The following is a 20,955-nucleotide window of genomic DNA, read 5'->3' on the forward strand; positions in this document are numbered from 1 at the left end:
TCCAGCTGCTGAAGAGTTTGTGGTAATCTTTGATGTATTTTTCGTTTAATGATGCACCAAATGTTCTCTATAGGTGAAAGACCTGGACTGCAGGCAGACAATTCAGCACCCAGACTCTTCTACTACGAAGCCATGCTGTTGTAATAACTGCAGTATGTGGTTTTGCATTGTCCTGCTGAAATACACGTCATCTGGAGGGGAGCATATGTTGCTCTAAAACCTTTATATACCTTTCAGCATTCATAGTGCCTTCCAAAACATGCAAGCTGTCCATACTGTATGCACTTATGCACCCCCATACCATCAGAGATGCTGGCTTTTTAACTGAACGCTGATGACACGCTGGAAGGTCTCCCTCCTCTTTAGCCCGGAGGACACGACGTCCGTGATTTCCAACAAGAATGTCAAATTTGGACTCGTCTGACCATAGAACACTTTTCCAATTTGAAACAGTCCATTTTAAATGAGTCTTGCCCCACAAGACATGACGGCGCTTCTGGACCATGTTCACATGTGGCTTCCTTTTTGCATGATAGAGCTTTAGTTGGCATCTGCAGATGGCACAGCAGATTGTGTTTACCGACAGTGGTTTCTGGAAGTATTCCTGGGCCCATTTAGTAATGTCAATGACAGAATCATGCCGATGAGTGATGCAGTGTCGTCTGAGGGCCAGAAGACCACGGGCATCCAATAAAGCTCTTCGGCCTTGTCCCTTACTGTAGCAGGCATCAAATTTCAGGATAGGCTCATTTAGTGGATAAAAGTGTAAAATTTCTCCGTTTAAACATTTGTTATGTTATCTATGTTCTATTGTGAATAAAATATTGGCTCGTGTGATTTGAAAGTCTTTTAGTTTTCATTTTATTCAAATTTAAAAAATGTCCAAACATTTCCGGAATTTGGGTTGTATTTATTAACAATATTTTATGCCCAAAGATGAAAGAGGCATGTCATCTGTATAAAGAAGGAGCCATCAGACACCATCAGAAATCGTATCTGTCCAGGATAAAAGTAACCAAGAGAATATAAATACACCATTTAATGGTTGACATCCATTTAATCCATTAAGAGGATTCATTATGATGCTAGTCTCCATGTTCATCCCCATGAATTAAATGTTTTATTCGTTTGTTTTGTTATTTGATTTTTTTAATATGTGTTAGCTGAACGTGGACTATGTCTAAATGCTTCAAAGAGCTCTGATCCAGCCGAGAGTCTTATCTAGCGAGATGAATGGTCAACTTCTAAAAAAAATTAAAATGTATATACTTTTTAACCACAAATGCTCATTTTGCACTAGCTTGACCTCACGTATTAGGTAGTCACATTGGAAAAGTCACGCTGTCATGAAACAAAACACAAGAATATAGAGTCTTTATTAGACAACTCCAACAACAGCGACAGTAGAAGAACTGTAGGAGTGCAGAATCTCTGGAAGTGCAGTGTAATCCAGAACAGAAAGAGAAATAAACCTGACCAGTCCAAACCATCCAGAAGACAGAGACCACAGCAACCAGGCAAAATCAGAGTCAGGAACCAGGAGTACTGACAGAGAGAAAGACATGACATGAGCAACAACGATCTGACAACAATCCACAGAAACGCCAGCCAGATATAGGCAGTGCAGGCGCGCTACACCTGTGACCGCTCCGATTAGCTCGTCAGGTGCGCGGTAACTAGGCAACATTGACAAGCACAAGGAGTGGATACACACACACAGACACAGAAATGAGCACATGGACCCATAAACCGTGACACATGCGTGACGTAGGCAGAAGTACCGACCCAGTGTTTACAAAGTGAACATGCATAGAAAGTCAAACGCCCTTTACAAAAAAGGAAAAACAAAAAGGTAAAATGTCAGACAATTTTGAAGTTGGAGGAGAAAATGAGATGGAGTTTTTTTGACTTACCCTACCTTTTTGAACCAGAGTACACAGACGAAGAACTAACCACACGTGATGATTTTATACATGTGATTATGAAATGCATGCTGTTTCATTGTAATTCATTTATTTGTGAAATGCATATTTAACTTTTAACTGTGGAATTCATTTTTATTTTTAAAGGGTTATGAAACCCTAAAACACATTGTATTAACAAAGTGGTTATCTTTTCAAAGTTGAACCTACGTAACGAAAAGTGAACTCTTATGATCCAATCACTGCACTGTATTATACATGAGGTCATCTTACAACGGAGAATTCCAATCTTATGAAAGAGCTTCCACGCTGTCAGTTCACATCTGTAAACATGACCGTAACAATATTTAATATGCAACAACACGTGGAGCACGCATGAGAGAGCGGTTTCTGCTCTGAACACCGTGATGAGTTTAACAACACTCGCAGCGCGGATCATAGTTCATATCTGGACCAGAGCAAGCGTGTTTCAAGTTTTGTGAACATATTTCATATTCTCTCATGCTCCAAAAATTAACCAGCGCCATGTTTGTGCACATATCATGTCATCCTCAAATTTAATACTGCATGCGAAAATAAGGGCGCTGATACAGCGGTACGTCTGATCATGAACGCGATGTCACAACAGAATATTGTGATACACAGCAATGATATAGACTGGAAAATTTAAAGATGAGTAAACAAAAAGTAACTATGCCTTTATTCTTTCTGTTTTAAACTGACGTGTGTCATTTGTTCTGAGACTGTAGAGAGGGTAAACTAAAATATTATTAGAACTTTTAAATGTTCTTCTTCATTTTTCATATAGACCAATATCTCTGCTTATTTATTTCAAATAATAATTTATCAAAACATATTGGGTTTGTTCATGATAGTTGTTAGTCTTCAATGATAAAATTTCTTGAGAGTTCACTATCATTATTATTCTATATTTTTTTAAATATGTCAAGGTGGCCTGTATCTACGTTGTTTGTTTTACTTCTCTCTCTCTGCTCCTATTTTAATATTCGTTTGTCTGTATGAGTGTGTTGTAGGTCTGTGATTTATTGGTTGTTTTCTCCCCTTTTCCCACCCTCTTCACTCCCACTTTTCCACAGTTTTACAGCCCATTTCTTTTTCAAATCTGAGGTGTGAACAACCAGTGCTAAACCAGGGGGGTTTCATGACACTTTAAGTTACAGCTTGTTAGTGTTAAAACATGTAAATGACATGAATTTCAAACTGCTATCCTCCTTATTTTTACTGTAAGAGCGTGCACGGCCATTTGCAAATTTAACGTGTCTGGCTTCCGGTATCATTCGCTTCCAGCTTTTTTTAGCTGTACAAAACAGCTTTACTGACTCACTTTAGTAGCTTTAATAAGGATCAGCGTATGAATGTTTAAATCATACAGTGAAGACTATGCAGTGCTTTACATTTACATTTTGAATAATTTATTCAATTTCTGTATAATCCCTTACTTGAATACTACTGTTCAATAGACCTACTGTACCTAAAAACAGTATATTTCATTTGTCTTAATTTTAGTGTATTTGTCCTTTTGTTTGTTACTTGCATTGATGTTCTTATTATTAATAACAAAGATAAAATAACAAAAATGATTATATCATGATATAAATTGTTATCGTGAAATACGGTATGGTCATATTTCCCACCCCTAGCTCATGCCCTCTTATCCTTTTAGCTTATTCAATTATTTATCCTGTTGTTTTATGTTTTGTCTTGGTATCGGTTTTATTTTTAAAATTTAAATATTGTGACAACACTACTGTACAAGTTACTCACAGTCAATCAGCACTGATGATTAATATGCAAATCAGCAGAGCAGGACCAATGAGATCACACTGTGAGCGGAGCTACTGACACTGAACATCAGTCATGATTGACAGCTGGAGGTCAAAAACCTGTGTGAGTGTAGAGATTTGTGTGTTTGTCCAGATGTGTGTGTGGTCTGACCAAGAAACTCTTGCTCTTGTTCTGATTTTATGTCGCGGAGAAACATCTGAGCTATAAATTTTTACTTCCTAACACAATTAACTGCACGAAATTGCAATTTTGTATCCCATTTGCTCCCCCAAATTAACTTCATTAATTGTTTTGTAATTTAAATGTGTTCTCAGTTCATCTGAATGATGCACAACAAATGCAGTTCTTGCATATCACGTACTCTTTTTTCGATTTTGTTTGTCCTATCAATGGTATAAAAGCCGAAGTGGGTCCAGACTTTGGTCTTAAACGTGGCTGGGGCATCTGTTTACTCATACTGCTGTCCGCCATCCCATTAAAAACCTCTTTTTTTAAGCTAGTTAACTTATGTTCGTGTTTCCCTCATTCATGTATTGAGCTCCACTTCAAGGAGCCATGAAGTAGTGATGCTGGGAGCAGGGAATCTATTTAGAGCCCCTTATTTTATTAATTAAAATATCGATATTTGGTGCCAGTGTATCCATTCTCGTATCCCACAGAGAAGGACAACGATATATTGCCATACTGATATTTTGTCCCACCCCTACACAACACAGACATGAAGAGCACAGACACAGCAAATACTTGCCGTGCTCTGCAGTACACTGTTAGTGTGTGCGTCTGTGTGTGCATCTGTGTGTGTGTGTGTGTGTTAATGTGAATGTGTGAGATGTAGGTTTAGGTGTAGGGTTAGGGTAAGGGGATAGGAAATACAGTTTCTATTACAGGCTGCTGGGATCAGGAGGATCAGATGAGAGTCTACAGCTGCCCTCAGTGCAGACAGACCTTCAGTCCAAGACCTGCTTTAGCTAGAAACACCATGCTGGCTGAAGTGGTGGAGAAACTGAAGAAGACCAAACTCTCTGCTGACTGTGACGCTGGAGCTGGAGATGTGCAGTGTGACGTCTGTACTGGAAGAAAATACAAAGCTGTCAAGTCCTGTCTGATGTGTCTGGAATCTTACTGTCAAACTCATTTTGAGCGTCATGAGGAATTTCATTCACGTAAGCCACACAATTTGACTGAAGCCACTGGACGACTGCAGGAGATGATCTGCCAGAAACATGAGAAGATCCTCGAGGTTTTCTGTCGCACTGATCAGAAATGTATATGCATGCTGTGTACGATGGATGAACATAAAAACCACAACATTATATCAGCTGCAGCACAGAGGACAGAGAAACAGGTATTTAAAATTAGACACATGAAGTATTGCTGACACTCGTTTCATGTGTGTTTATATTGGCACCCATACTAACAGCTGACAGCATTCACACAGCACACGGCAGCGAAAATGAACAGCAGCTTCACTGTTTACTGAAAATGCACGATAAACCTTCATCAACACAATATTTCATAAAACAGAGCTTAAGCATCATAAAATAGTGGAGCGAACTATTCACTCGTTCTTTGAAAAATAAACACTTCCATCAGCCAAAATGCAAGTTAAATGCAGTGACAGACGAGTTTCTATTCAGTAAATCTGACTGAATCCAGATCCAGATTTCAGTCATTCATAGCTTTAATTTGTTCAGCTTAATTACACAGCAGAAACACTGTTAGTGTGAAGCCAGTGGCCTGGCGGATGATTTGGCCCACTGCCCTGTTCTTTTTATTTATTTTTTGTAATTATTATTATTATTTTAAATTATTATTATTATTATTATTATTATTATTTTATATTATTGCCTGCCCAGTGTGCCAAAGTGATCATTTCAGAATTCAACATTCAATAATTAATCCATAATAAATCATGAATCGTCTGGATCTCTCGCGCGCCTGTGTGGATTCGTATGTGTGTATATGGATCGTCATGTGTATGGATCTCTCGCGCGCGCGTGTGGATTCGTGTACGCGCATGTGGATCTCTCGCGTGCATTTGTAGGAGGTTTTGATACTGTTTTCACTCCATAGGTTTCTTCCTTCTGCACAATCAACTTTGCTGAATTTGTCTGAATCTGGGCAGAGAGTATATCTCTATACACTTCAGAATTCTTCCGGCTGCTTCTGTCTTCTGTCACAACATCACTAAACACCAGTAACCCAGTGCCACTGGAAGCCATGCAGCTCATGCATCACACTGCTCCATGTTTCACAGATGATGTATGCTTTGGATTATGAGTTGTTCCAAGCCTTCTCCATACTTTTTTCTTCCCGTCATTATGGTACAGGTTGATCTTAATTTCAGACATCCAAAGAATGCTTTTCCAGAAGTGGTCTGGCTTTTTTCAATGTTTTTAGGCAATGTCTAATTTTTAAAAAATATTTTTTCTTTACATGGAGAGGATCGTCAAATAATCGACCACTGTTGTCCTCTGTGAATGTCCATACCTTTTTATGTTGCTGAGCTCACCAGTGTGTTCTTTTTTTTTCTCAAAATGTACCAAACTGTTGATTTGGCCACTCCTAATGTTTCTGCTATCTCTCTGATGGATTTCTTTTGTTTTTAAAACCTAACAATTGTCTGTTCTACTTGCATGCAGAGCTCCTTTGACTGCATGATGTGGGTTCAGAGCAACAGCTTCCAAATACAAATGGCACACTTAGAATCAACTTCAGACCTTTTACCTTTTATGTTTTGCTAAACATTGTAGTTGGTGGAGCGTGGTTGGATGTGCAGACAGGGGAAGCAAGCCGGTGCGCTCGTGAAGCTCAGCTGTTTAGAGCGGACCGTGACGCAGAATCAACGGGGAAATTGCGAGGCGTCGGGACATGCTTTTACATCAATGAGAGGTGGTGTACAGATGTAACAGTGTTAAAGAAGATGTGCTGTCCTGATCTAGAAGCGCTCTTCATTAACTGTAAGCTGTTCTATTCGCCGCGGGAGTTACACTCGTGAGTATTTACATTCCACCGCAAGCACACATGACCTCATCTTTACAGAAACTCACTGATCAGATCACAGACACAGAACAACAATACCCGGCCACTGTTTTAATCATTCTCTGGGACTTTAATAAAGCAAATCTCTCCTGTGAACTGCCAAAATACAGACAGCACATCACATGTCCCACCAGAGATAGTAATATATTGGACCACTGTTACACAACAATAATGGATGCATATTTGAACATATATACATATATACAATATATATATATACAGTTATGGCCAAAAATATCGGCACCCTTGGTAAATATGATCAAAGAAGGCTGTGAAAATTAATCTGCATTGTTAATCCTTTTTATCTTTTATTTAAAAAATTCACAAAAATCTAACCTTTCATTGGATAATAAGAATTTAAAATGGGGGGAAATATCATTATTAAATAAATGTTTTTTTCTCAAATACGTTGGATGCATTTACTGGCACTCCTAGAAATTCTTATGAATAAAATATCTCTGTAGTATATTCCCATTCATATTCCCATATCATAAATTTTGAGCACTCCAGGGTGATTATGAACATTAAATTATCCAACCATGGCTTCCTGTTACACAGAAATATAAATAGGAGGGAAAACAAAGCCCAAATTCCCTTAATCATCCATCACAATGAGAAAAAAACAAATAATATATTTTTGATGTACAGCAAAAGATAATTGAGCTTCACAAATTAGTGAAGTGGCTTTAAGAAAAGAGTTAGAGCAGTGAAAATTCCCATTTCCAACATCAGGGCAATAATTAAGAATTTCCAATCAACATAAAATGTTATGAAACTGCCTGGAAGAGGACGTGTGTCTATATCGTCCTAATGCACGCTGAGGAGGAGAGTTTGAGCAGCTAAAGACTCTCCAAGGACCACAGCTGGAGAACTGCAGAAAATAGTTGAGTCTCGGGGTCAGAAAACCTTAAAAAAAAAATTGTCAAACAGCACCTACATCACCACATGTTGTTTGGGAAGGTTTCAAGAAAAATTCTCCTAGCCCATCCAAAACCAAACTCCAGCATATTCAGTTATAAGACATGACTGGAACTTCAAATGGGACTGGCTTCTATGGTCAGATGAAACAAAAAAAATTAGCTTTTTAGCAGCAAACACTCAAGATGGGTTTGGTGAAGACAGGGATAAAAAGTACCCCATGTGTACAATGACATATACTGCTGTATTTCTGATGTTGTGGGCCTATATTTCTGCTGGAGGTCCTGGACATCTTGTTTAGACACATGGCGTCATGGATTCTATCAAATACCAACAGACAAAAAATCAATAAGTGACTGACTCTGTTAGAAATCTTATAATGGGCCATGTTTGGATCTTCCAACCGTACAATAATCCAAACGCAAACCTCAAAAGCAACACAAAAATGGGTCACTGAGCACAAAACCAAGCTTCTGCTGGCCATTCCAGTCCTCTGACCTGAACCCTGTAGAAAATGAGTGAACTGAAGAGAAGCACCACCAACATGGAGCTGGGAATCTAAAAGGTCTGGAGTGATTCTGGATGAAGGAATGGTTTCTGATCTCTTGTCAGGTGTCAGGTGGTCTAACATCATCAGGCATTATAGGAGAATGTTTAGAGCTGTTAAACTGACAAATGGAGGTTTCGAAAAGTATTGAATAAAAGGGTGCCATTAATTGTGGCCAATGTGTATTAGAGAAAAACATTTATTTCATAATGATATTTCCCCCCATTTTACATTCGTATTATCCAATGAAAGGTTAGATTTTTAATTGTCACAGCCTTCTTTGATCATATTTACCAAGGGTGCCGATATTTTTGGCCATGACTGTATGTATGTGTGTATATATATATATATATATATATACACATTTTTTTTTTTTTTTTTTTGTGTGCTGTCAATCGATTAAAAAAAATTAATCGCATTAATCACAGTCATGGACTGTGATTAATCATGATTAATCGCAAATTTAAAATACTACGATTTTCACATTTCCACCAGGTATGAGACATAATCCTTATTATTCTTTTATCGTTATTATTTTGTTTTTATTCAGCCATTATCAGCCTTTAAACTGGCAATAACACATTTACCAAGCCACATCGCTTCAATCCCAGTGTTACGGGGCTGACGAGACAAGAGGCGTGCGGATCCATTTGCAGACTTTATTAGGCAGAGACGTGGTCGTACAGGCAGGGTCAAACAATGGCAAACAGGTATATAAAGGCAATGCAAAGAGTAAACTGAAACAGGCGTGGGTCAGGCGACAGCGAACAGTATCAAGAGGGCTAGACAAGAGAGGTAATCAAAAACGTGAGCGATAGTCCAGGCAGGGGAAAACACAATAAAACAACAAAGGCAAGGCTAGGCTAGGCTAGGCTAGGCTAGGCAAGGCAAGGCAAGGCAAGGCAAGGCAAGGCAAGGCAAGGCAAGGCAAGGCAAACTAACGGGGCTCTGTAGGGCAGCGACAATGCATACAATACTCAGCCACGAGGGAGAGAAGGTCCGTGGCTTAAATACTGTGTGCAAATGGGAATCAGCTGTGTGTGATCAGTGCAAGGAGCTGTGTGTGTCGTTAGTGCAATGAATGATGGGAAATGGAGTCCATGTGATGTGTGGTGTGAAAGTCCATGTGGTGAGCGGGTGACCTCTAGTGGTGAGTGACCGGGAGTGCAGACCAGATTCGTGACACCCAGTCTACATTTACCCAACTATTACCAAAAGTATTTCTAAATAAATACAGAAAAATATTTTCTTGCGACCTTACGTGAAGTATTATGACAAAATGCATTATGAAGAAGAATTGGACCTGTTCTGCGGGTGCATTAGAGCTAACATTAGGCATCATGCTTCATAAGACAATTTATGAGACAATTTTAATAGTACACTTTTACTCAGAACTCACTTCAAACCACCATGGAGTGTTTGTAATAACTTCCTTTTGCGATCACATGTGGAATTTGGTCATTTACTGTTCTTAAAATATGCTATTTATAGCCTTTTATATCGCTGCATAAATTAGCATTTCAGATGTGTACATTAATCTCAAGAAACCTTGCCACAATTGATGGAACCATGAATTCTGCACTCTATCAGAAAATCCTGAAGGAGAATGTCCGGCCATCAGTTTGTGACCTCAAGCTCAAGTGCACTTGGGTTATGCAGCAGGACAATGATTCCAAACACAGCAGCAAGATGGCACAACCAGTTATTAGGTCTAGGAGGCAAGCACGTTTTCACACAGGGCCATGTGGGTTTGGATTTTGTTTTCCCTTCATAATAAAAAACTTAATTTAAAAACTGCATGTTGTGTTTACTTGTGTTATCATTGATTAATATTTAAATTTGTTTGATGATCTGAAACATTAAAGTGTGACAAACATGCAAAAAAATCAGGAAGGGGGCCAACACTTTTTCACACCACTGTATAGGGTAAACATACCTATTAAGCTCACCAAAATCTAGATTGAGACATTTTTAGTGCACAAGATATTGGTTTCAGTAGAAGAAGCTTTGTTAAAATAAAATATTAATTTCTCACACAGAAATATTTAATTTTAAATGATAAAAGCATTTTGATTAAGATATACATAATTAAATGCAAAAAGTCTGGCTGTGCTTAATGGGTACATTTTTGTACCCTTTAAGCACACCCCTGTTCCCATTAAGCTCACATCATGTTTTATTAAAAATTTTGTTTATTTTAAACAATCTTTTTAAAGGAAGGAATTTAAAGTCTGATAGTGTATGATCCTCAGTCATTTAGTGATGCCCAATTTTCCTTTGTGACCATTTACAAAGTCTGTAAGTGTATGATGCCTGGTGTTTTAAAAATCTGTTCAAATTTTAAAAGTCGTGTAGTGTATTCCAGCCTTTAGCTGTTTTTTTTTTCCTGGACAGATGCGACAGGTTTCTGATGGCTCCTTCTTTGAATGGACGATATGCCTCTTTCATCTTTGGGCATAAACTATAGTTATGTCTTGATTTTCTCATCTTAAAGCTGTGAAAATAAGTATATAATAATTTTATAAAGATCAACTTAAAGTGACAACCATCAGTAAATATTTAAAGTCTGTTTATGAAGTATTTACATAGACGTTCAGTGTGGAAGAGCTTAAAGAGAGTGCACTGAGCTTAATTGGAGCAGCAACAATTTTTAGTAAATTTCATGTAATATTTATTAAAATGACAACATTTTGCAAAATAAATAATCTAGGTCATGTATTAAGTTCATACATATTTTATTTTGAACAACTATTATTAACAATATCTATGAAATTATACTTTTTCTTATTGATGTCACACTGAAGCTGTGTGATTCTTTTATAGTAGTGTACCCTTTAAGCTCACCTTGCAACAATATGAAATCTTTAAAAATTACAGCAGTGTAAAACCACAGACCAGCAATAAACTGTTAATTTATAATATTATGGATGTAAAAGTACAAGCCAGTAATGCCTGTGAAGTAATATATTAGCGTAGCACACAATCCTATACAGCTAGTCAGCTAACTGTGTTCTGTAGCATCTGCGCTGTGTTGCTAAAACTATCTTTTGGATCTAATTTAATTATTTCCCACATCCAAGTTCCAGCTTATAATATGCAAAAGTCTAAACATGAATCTCTTAATTTTACAGTAAGTAGTGAAACTTACCCAAAATAAAGGCTTAAACATCTAAAAAAATGCACATTGAAAGGGCTCCTCTTTTGGTGAAAGTTTTCAGACAGCTTTCAAAATGGCCACCAGACAGTGTGAACATATGGAGACCCATATCTCAGTGTGCAATTATCTGATTGACTTGAAATTACAGGAGGTATGTAGTAACAAACACATCTATATATATATAGCGGAGAAGGCTATATATATATATATAGCGACCATCGCCCAAGTTATGGTGCTAGTCCCCACCTCCGCCTGTAAGTTCCTGGCCACTTGGCAAGGGCCATACTCCGTAGTCGAGAAAGTGGGACTGGTGACGTACCAAGTGCAGCAGCTGGGAAGACGGAGCCCACAACAGTTATACCATGTCAATCTGCTAAAAAAATGGGTGGGGACCAGAGAAGAAACAGCAGCCTTGGCCGCCATATCGCCCGTCTTGGTGGATACCAACCCCGATCTGTCGGCGACGCAGAAGGCTGAGCTGCAACACCTGGTCGGTCAGTTTGCGGATGTGTTCTCCTCTGTCCCCGGGAAAACCCTACTGGTCCAGCATGACATCCGGACACCACCAGGAGTAGTCATCAAGCAACGGCCCTATCGGATCCCAGAAGCTCGTCGGCAGGCTATTGAGGAGGAAATCCAACAAATGCTGAAGTTGGGGGTGATCGAACCATCACGCAGCCCATGGTCCAGCCCCATCGTCCTGGTCCCAAAACCCGACGGCACCCTCCACTTCTGCAATGACTTCCGACACCTCAACGAAGTGTCAGAGTTTGACGGATACCCAATGCCCCGAGTGGATGAGCTACTGGACCGCCTGGCAAGGGCCCGGTATATCTCCACCTTGGATCTGACCAAAGGTTATTGGCAAGTCCCCCTCTCCGACACGGCCAGACCGAAGACGGCCTTTTCCACCCCCTCAGGTCACTGGCAGTACCGGACCCTTCCCTTCGGCCTTCACGGGGCCCCCGCTACCTTCCAAAGACTTATGGACATCGTCCTGCGTCCGCACCAACAATATGCGGTGGCATACCTCGATGACGTCGTGATCCACTCGGAGCGTTGGGAGGACCACCTGGACCATCTGCGGAGGGTGCTCACGGAGCTACGACAGGCTGGACTCACCGCCAACCCAGGCAAATGTCACCTAGCGCTCTTTGAGGCCAAGTACCTGGGCTTCCGAGTCGGACGGGGCCTGATCCGGCCCCAGGAAAAGAAGGTAGAGGCGGTCCGCGATGCCCCACGGCGTTTCTGGGGTTGCCAGGCTACTACCGCTGCTTCATCCCCAACTTTTCCTCCATAGCCGCCACCTTGACAGACCTGACCAAAAAGGGGCAGCCCGAGCGTGTAATCTGGAGCCCAGCGACCGAAGAGGCCTTCCAGCAAATCAAACACACTCTGACCGAGGAACCAGTCCTGCGAGCCCCGGACTTCGGCTGCCCCTTTTTGCTGCAAACGGATGCGTCCGAGGCAGGGTTGGGAGCCGTCCTGTCCCAAGTCCAGGAAGGTGAGGAACACCCTGTCTTATTCATCAGCAGGAAGCTGACAAAGGCTGAGAGGAACTACGCGACCGTCGAAAGAGAGGCTCTGGCCATCAAGTGGGCAGTCCTGGAGCTGCGCTATTACCTGTTGGGCTGAAGATTCACCTTGCTCACGGACCACGCTCCCCTACAATGGATGGCGAAGGCCAAGGACACCAACGCCAGGGTGACGCGGTGGTTCCTCGCGCTCCAGGACTTCTGTTTCACCGTCCGTCACAGAGCCGGAGCCTCCAACGCCAACGCCGACGGACTCTCTCGGATCTGGTCAGCTTAGTCAAGGTCTGTCAGGGGTCACTTCCTGGCCACCCCCAATTTCCCCCTTACTGTTACATTGTGTTTCCTCCAGGACCAGGACAACGCTTAGGAAGGGGAGTGTTACGAGCGTCCAGGTCTCTCATCAGCGCTGCCCTGGAGACAAACGAGAAACTCCTGCACCGGCTCATCACGGCTGGGTCGGTCACACCTGAAACCAATCACCACACGGCCATATAAGCCGGACGCGGCAGGGTGAGAGTGAGAACGAACTTCCTCCAACCAAGGGCTTAATGTGTGATCTTTTCTCTCCTTCCAAAGGCAAGCGAGTGACCGACCCAGCACGGACGGACTTTTCACCACACCCACGGAATCACTCACAGAGAGCACCACACGACTGCCGCCTGCACCTTGCACCCATCGCACGCCTATTATTTATAAATAAATCCACCCTCCGGGGTATTTATTTGAGCTCTCCTTGTCGCGTGATTCTTCCACCCGTCACTATATATATATATATATATATATATATATATATATATATATCTTTTTATTTATTTATTTTTTATATATATATATATATATATATATATATGTATTTTAATATGGTCTTTGATACGGTCAACCACCAGATCATCCCTATTGAGAAAAGGCATCCCTGGAACCATACTCCAGTAGTTTGAGTCTTACCTCTTAGATAGGTCCTTCAAGGTTCCTTGGAGAGGTGAGGTATCCAAGTCGCAATATCTAGCTACTGGGGTGCCTCAGGGTTCAGTTCTTGGACTACTTCTCTTCTCTGTCTACATGGGTTCTGTCATTCAGAAACATGGCTTTTCATATCACTGCTATACTGATGACACTCAACTCTACCTCTCATTCCATCCTGATGATCCAATGATAGCTGCTCGCATCTCAGCATGTCTAACAGACAATTCTTGCTGGATAAAGGCCCATCACCTTCAACTCAACCTAGCCAAGACAGAACTGCTTGTAGTTTCAGCAAACCCATCACTTCATCACAATTTCACCTTCCAGTTAGGCTCATCAACCATAACTCCTTCAAAAACAGCCAGAAACCTTGGAGTTGTGATTGATAAGCTGAATTTCTCAGACCACATTGCTAAAACTGCCCAGTCCTGCAGATTTGCTTTATACAACATCAGGAAGATCAGGCCCTTTCTTTCGAAACATGCAACACAACTCCTTGTTCAAGCTCTTGTTCTGTCCAGACTTGACTATTGCAATGCTCCCTTGGCAGGTCTTCCAGCCAATTCCATCAAACCTCTACAATTAATCCAAAATGCTGCTGCAAGATTAATCTTTAATGAGCCGAAAAGAACGCATGTCACACCTCTGTTCATCAATTTGCACTGGCTACCAATAGCTGCTTGCATAAAATTCAAGGCATTAAAGGTGCTGTATGTAGGATTTTGACTCTACTAAAGCATAAAAATACCATAATATGTTTGCAGATATTTAAGAAACATGCTAAGTTAACATACTTGTTTATCTGAAAAACAATGCTACAATCAGTTTGAAAATGTGCATTCCGGCCCGAAATGTCTGTGTTTGTTATGGTTTGTGAAACCCGCCCACTGCCAGTTTACCCAATTGTATTTCAGCACCCCGGGTTGCCAGTTGGCGGAAAACATAGCGTATTTAATTTCATTCATCGTCATGTGCTCTCGTTCCTGTTGGTGTCTATTGGTGTCTGGCACCCTGCGTGTGCGTCAAGTCTGAGGAGGAGAGGCCGGGTGAAAAAAAACGTCTCCAATATTTTGAATTTGGACTGCAATACCTAGTTCAACCGCTAGGTGTGAATCCTACATACAGCACCTTTAATGTTTGCCTACAAAACCACCTCTGGCTCTGCACCCCTTTACCTAAATTCAGTACTTCAGACCTATGTACCCTCTAGAAGCTTGCGTTCCGCAAGTGAACGACGCATTATTGTGCCATCCCAAAGAGGAACAAAATCACTTTCACAGACGTTTTCATTAACTGTTCCTTCCTGGTGGAATGACCTGCCCAACTCAATCCAAGCAGCTGAATCCTTAGCCATCTTCAAGAAATGGCTAAAAACACATCTCTTCCATCTTTACTTGACCCTCTGACTCTAGCACTCTCTATTCTAATTCTATTTTATCTACTTATTCTATTACTAAAAAAAAAAAAACACATACACTTGGCCCTCTATCAATTGCATATTTATTCTCTAACTGCTAGATTTTCTTGAAAAACTAACACTAGCTTTCTTTTTTTCTATTCGTTTTCTTTAAAAAAAGACAAAAAAAACAACAACCTTCCTACGTGTACTGCGTTAGGCTAACCGAGACTTGTCATAGCACTTGCATGTTGTTGCTCTTTTGTTGGTTTTTGGTTGCTTCTATTGTCCTCATTTGTAAGTCACTTTGGATAAAAGCGTCTGTTAAATGACTAAATGTAATGTAAATGTATATCATTCTGTACCACGGGCAACTTTGGGGCTCTCTGATCACTGTTTGGTTCATCTCACACCAACCTACAGGCAGAAACTGAAATCAGTTAAACCTGTATTAAGAACTGTTAAAAGATGGACCAATGAGACAGAGCAGGTTTTAGGTCTCGACCTTACTGATTGGAGTGTTTTTGAAGCAGCTGACAACGATCTGGATGAGCTCACGGAGACTGTAACTTCATATATCAGTTTCTGTGAGGATTTATGCATCCCTACCAGAACTTATTTAACATTCAACAATGATAAGCCATGGTTTACAGCAAAACTCAGACATCTTTGTAAGGCCAAGGAGGATACCTACAAAAATGGAGACAGGGTATTGTACAATCAGGCCAGGAACACACTGAATAAGGAGATTAGAGCGGCTAAGAGGAGCTACGCTAAAAAGTTGGAAGATCGGTTCACTTCCAATGACCCAGCTTCAGTGTGGAAAGGTCTGAAAGCCATCACCAACTACAAGACACCATCCCCCAGCACTGAGGCGAATCAACAACTTGCTGAAGATCGGAATGAGTTTTATTGTAGATTTGAAACCCCCTACACCCCCACACTCAGTCTGACCATCTCCATACACAACCGTTAACCTCTTCAGCAACCCCCCTCTCCCCACTCCTGCACTTCAGATCAGTGAAGATGATGTGCGTCAGGTCTTCAGAAAGAACAAAAGAAGAAAGGCACCAGGCCCAGACAGTGTGACACCAGCCTGTCTGAAAACCTGTGCTGACCAGCTGGGCAACATCTTCACACAGATCTCTGGAGTTGTGTGAAGTCCCTTCCTGCATGCTGCATTGAGCATGTTTGGGATGCTCTGGATTGGCGTATACTACAGCGTGTTCCAGTTCCTGCCAATATCCAGTAGCTTCACACAGCCATTAAAGAGGAGTGGACCAACATTCCACAGGCCACAATCAACAACCTGATCAATGCAAAGGAGATATGTTGCACTGCGTGAGGCAAATGGTGGTCACACCACACTGGTTTTCGGAGAAATTATCTCGGCAAAGGAGAAGTGCTCACTAACACAGATTTAGACAGATTTGTGAACAATATTTGAGAGAAATAGGCCTTTTGTGTACATAGAAAAAGTCTTAGATCTTTGAGTTTAGCTCATGAAATATGGGGCCAAAAACAAAAGTGTTGCGTTTATAATTTTGTTCAGTGTATAAATTTATTTTGTCCTCACATTCTTTCTTGTAACTCTTCCCTCTCAGTCATATACCTGACGGAATGGCTCATTATGCAGCTCATTATATGGGTCTTTGTCTTCTCAGGTGTTAATCACAGCATTAATGATCGTTCACATCCTCTTGCATAGACCCTTTCTACTCAAAAAGTGTCTTAGATAATTTAAATCAATATATTGTTTTCTGTGAGCAAGTAAACAAGACGATTTTCACATCAGTTTGAAGCAAAAACTCTAGACTACAAGATCCAGTTCTCAAAAGTCCTGTGAACAAACGTTCTGTATGTTTCAGTGACTTCAAAATTTTAGTTTTTCATTAACCATGCATAAACGTTGTGTTCTCAAAAACACAATCATGTACATAAATGCTGCTAACATATTATTGTAGCCCAGTTTGTGCTGATTACAGTGTTATTAGACTTTAGCCATTTATATTTTTATAAGCAACTGAAAAAAGCACAAATGTCAGGGCATGTCAAAACTTCTCCAGGCCCCCAAAACACCCTCAGACCCCAGAGGGTTAAATGTTTCCCCCTCTGTGCAATAAAGATATGCGCAATAACCTTCTATTTAGTTGTTACCACCTACATCCAAGTACATCCCTGGATCTCACTCTATTCTATTCCTATTCTATCATATATAGCACAACTGTACGTACAATTTATTTTATTTTATAAAACAATTATATTTTTGTCTATATATATTTACATATGTGTGTATTTTTATTCTCATCCCATTTTATATTGTCTCTGTGTTGTTGTCTCTGTGTACTCGAAGCCTGTGACACTAAAACAAATTCCTTGTATATGCAAGCATACTTGGCAATAAAGCTCTTTCTGATTCTGAAACAGCTTTGAGTCAACTGTTCAATTACTTATGAACCCTTGAAAAAAGGGGATGTACATGTAAAAGAGCTGTAATTCCTTAACCATTCCTCCAATTTTTATGTGAATACCCTTAAATTAAAGCTCAGACACTTTAAGCCCCATAAAACTGTGCCTGTGTCCAAATATATACAGTATGGACCTGACTGTATATAGTACGAGGAACAGGCAAAGGGGTTCATTAGGCCCTCTAGGTCCCACTTCCACCAGGTTCTGCTTTGTTAAAAAGAAAGATGGTGGTCTCAGAGCATGCACCGACTACCGCGGTCTCAACGACATCACTACCGAATTCAGCAGCATGTATAATGATTGTAACCGATCATCACTTCTGGAGTTTGAACCTACAGCCATTAGTTATCAGCTCAAGTTTTACTGGATTCATCTGTTCTCTTGATGATTTAGAGCCAGTAGTTTTCTGTGACATTCACTATCATCTGTTTGTCCTGCAGAAGCAGCTGAAGGCGACACAGAAGACGTTCCAGCAGAGAATGAAAGATCTTCAGCAGCTGAGAGAGGCTGTGGAGTCTCATAAGGTGAGTCTGGAGAAGAAGAGAAGTTTGTCTCAGTCTCAGTTCAGACTCACTGAAGCCTGAATCACTGTGTGTCCTAACAGCGCTCTGCACAGACAGCAGTGGAGGACAGTGAGAGGATCTTTACTGAGTTCATCCGCTCCATCAGAGATCAGGAAAAGCAAGAAGTGAGTCGAGCTGAAGGAGGACTGGAGCAGGAGATCAATGATCTGAGGAGGAGAGACGCTGAGCTGGAGCAGCTTTCACACACACAGGATCACATCCCGTTCCTGCAGGTAACACAGATCTAGAAGAACAGGATCATAGAGGACTTGAGCAGATCCTGCTGTGACAAGTCTCACAGAGAAGTGCCACCAACAGTTCAAAACTTCACTAACATTTTCACTCATTTTAACTAATTTTTCCTTCTGATTTATTACAACATGAATAAGTCAACTTGATAATACTGATTCTGAGTAACATTCATCAAAACTGGATCAGGTGATCGTCAAACCTGATAAAACTGATTTTTTTTTTAAAGTTGTGAATAATGGTCAATCTAATTGTAGCCTTTGAGCTGCTTTTCCTGAGCAAATCTACTCAACCCTGCAATGAGACTCCATTGATGTGCTTGAGCTGTTAGATGGGCATTTATGTTCTTCGCAGTTGTTTTATCATCCAAACTATTTTCTAGAAAGTACACATAGAGTGTAAGTGGCAAATACTAGAATCTGTAGCTCTAATGTGATATAATGAATATGAGAAGAATGAAGCTGATGCTATGAAATTGCTGGATTGAGGTGAGTTACTAAAGACCAGTCAAGTCAACAAGAGCCGCACAAATCTGATGTTGGTGCAGGTTATTGGGTGTGGAGCTGATGAGTTTTTATTTCTGTTTTCTGTAGAGTATCAAGTCTCTATCTGCTCCTCCTGAATCTACAGACGTAAATGTCAGTCCCTTCAGTTCTCTCGTCTCTTCTGATGATCTGAGAGAATCTGTCCATCAGCTGAGAGACAAACTGGAGGATTTCTGCAAAGAGGAGCTCAAGAAGATCTCAGACAGAGGTAAAGTCCTGGAGATTCATCTGCTCTCAGAAACCAGTCCATCATCATCTCATATCATGGAGAACATCATATTAGAAATGTCTTAGGAATGGATGCAGGATCGTGAGAATCACACTGTTCATGTCTGTTGATTTCCACAGTCACATTCACCAACATTGTTCTCAGGACCAGGAACGACTTCCTACAATGTAAGTCAGTAAGAAAATAAGCAGAAAACTTACTGAGTGTGTTCATGTTCTTCTGTAGAAGGTGAACGAAGAGTTTTATAATTGATGATGTAAATGATAATTTGCACAGATATCTGGTCATCTGTACTGAGACACTGATGATACACTGAACATGAAGAGTTCAGCTACATGAAAAAATCAAACAGATTCATAATTCCTGATTCTGATGTGTTTTATCTCCATCAGATTCCCATCAGCTTACTCTGGATCTGAACACAGTGAACAAACACATCCTTCTATCTGAGAACAACAGCATGATTACTCGCACTAACACAGATCAGCCGTATCCTGATCATCCAGACAGATTTGATTATTATGCTCAGGTGTTGTGTAAAGAGAGTGTGTGTGGACGCTGTTACTGGGAGATTGAGTGGAGAGGAGATAGTGGTGTGCGTATATCAGTCTCATATAAGAGCATCAGCAGGAAGGGACGGGGCAATATGTGTTTGTTTGGATCTAATGATCAGTCCTGGAGTTTGATCTGCTCTCCCTCCAGATACTCATTCAGACACAATAAGATAGAGACTGATCTCCCTGTGGAGCCCATCATCAGTAGAATAGTAGTGTTTGTGGATCACGGTGCTGGAACTCTGTCCTTCTACAGCGTCTCTGACACAATGAACCTCATCCACACAGTCCAGACCACATTCACTCAGCCGCTCTATCCTGGGTTTTGGGTTGGTTCTGGATCATCAGTGAAACTGTGTTGATGAAGCAGAATAGACTGAAGAGATTCTACCCATAATGCTTTGAGCTGCATGATGAATCAGTAACAGTGAGATGTTATATAGCAGGGGTGCCCACACTTTTTTGTGTGGGGATCTACTTTTCAAATGAGAAACTCACAGAGATCTACCAAATGAAAAATAAATAAATAATAAAATACATATAAAATAAATGAATAGAAAAGCTTGTTGGAATGTATCTTTATATTGCATTAGTGTCACGGGTCAGGGTGCCTTCCCGGCTCCTCTTGCTGTCTACTCACCACGCATGGATTCAGCAGAGGAAAAGGAGTTGCGCCGAGCCCTCTCGCAGCAGGGCATTCTACTGGGTCGGCATCAGGAAGAACTTGAGGCTTCTCGTCGTGCCTATGAAGAGGTTTCGCTCCAGCTGAACCAGCTGGCGGAACGGCTGGACCAGCTACATGTCACCTCTTCTGCAGCTCGAGCGGTAGCACCCGCTCTTGGCCCAGAAGGAGCAGCTCCTTGCCACGCAGAATCGTGGCTTAATCCGCCCGTTCCTTACTCGGGTGAGTCATTCCTGTCCCAATGCTCGCTGATTTTCACTCTCCAACCTTCCTGTTTTCCCACGGAGGTATCCAGGGTAGCGTATGTAATCACGCTCTTGGTGGGCGAAGCGACAGAGTGGGGCACGGCCATGTGGGATGGCGAGCAGACCTGCTGTG

The 20,955-nt window shown here is 41.0% G+C and overlaps 1 protein-coding gene across 1 annotated transcript; it reads left to right on the forward strand.

Annotated features, from left to right (window-relative positions):
- Positions 1-4,541: 4,541 nt before the first annotated feature.
- On the forward strand, positions 4,542-20,259 carry LOC131553942 (tripartite motif-containing protein 16-like). Its single transcript, XM_058798927.1, has 6 exons — positions 4,542-5,073; positions 18,196-18,279; positions 18,360-18,551; positions 19,161-19,313; positions 19,461-19,508; positions 19,739-20,259. Exons 1-6 carry the CDS (start codon positions 4,639-4,641, stop codon positions 20,255-20,257), a joined length of 1,431 nt encoding a protein of 476 aa, XP_058654910.1. The 5' UTR covers positions 4,542-4,638; the 3' UTR covers positions 20,258-20,259.
- Positions 20,260-20,955: the final 696 nt, after the last annotated feature.

This window comes from Onychostoma macrolepis, chromosome 14 (genome assembly GCF_012432095.1).
Source record: "Onychostoma macrolepis isolate SWU-2019 chromosome 14, ASM1243209v1, whole genome shotgun sequence".
Classification (NCBI taxonomy): domain Eukaryota; kingdom Metazoa; phylum Chordata; class Actinopteri; order Cypriniformes; family Cyprinidae; genus Onychostoma; species Onychostoma macrolepis.

What these genes read in the sequence shown, in the direction of transcription:
- LOC131553942 (XM_058798927.1), top strand. Translation starts at nt 4,639, where the DNA reads ATGAGAGTCTACAGCTGCCCTCAGTGCAGACAGACCTTCAGTCCAAGA. An exon ending in ATCACATCCCGTTCCTGCAG is followed by an intron (nt 18,552 to 19,160) that starts GTAACACAGATC and finishes TGTTTTCTGTAG; the next exon opens with AGTATCAAGTCTCTATCTGC. An exon ending in CAGGAACGACTTCCTACAAT is followed by an intron (nt 19,509 to 19,738) that starts GTAAGTCAGTAA and finishes CCATCAGATTCC; the next exon opens with CATCAGCTTACTCTGGATCT.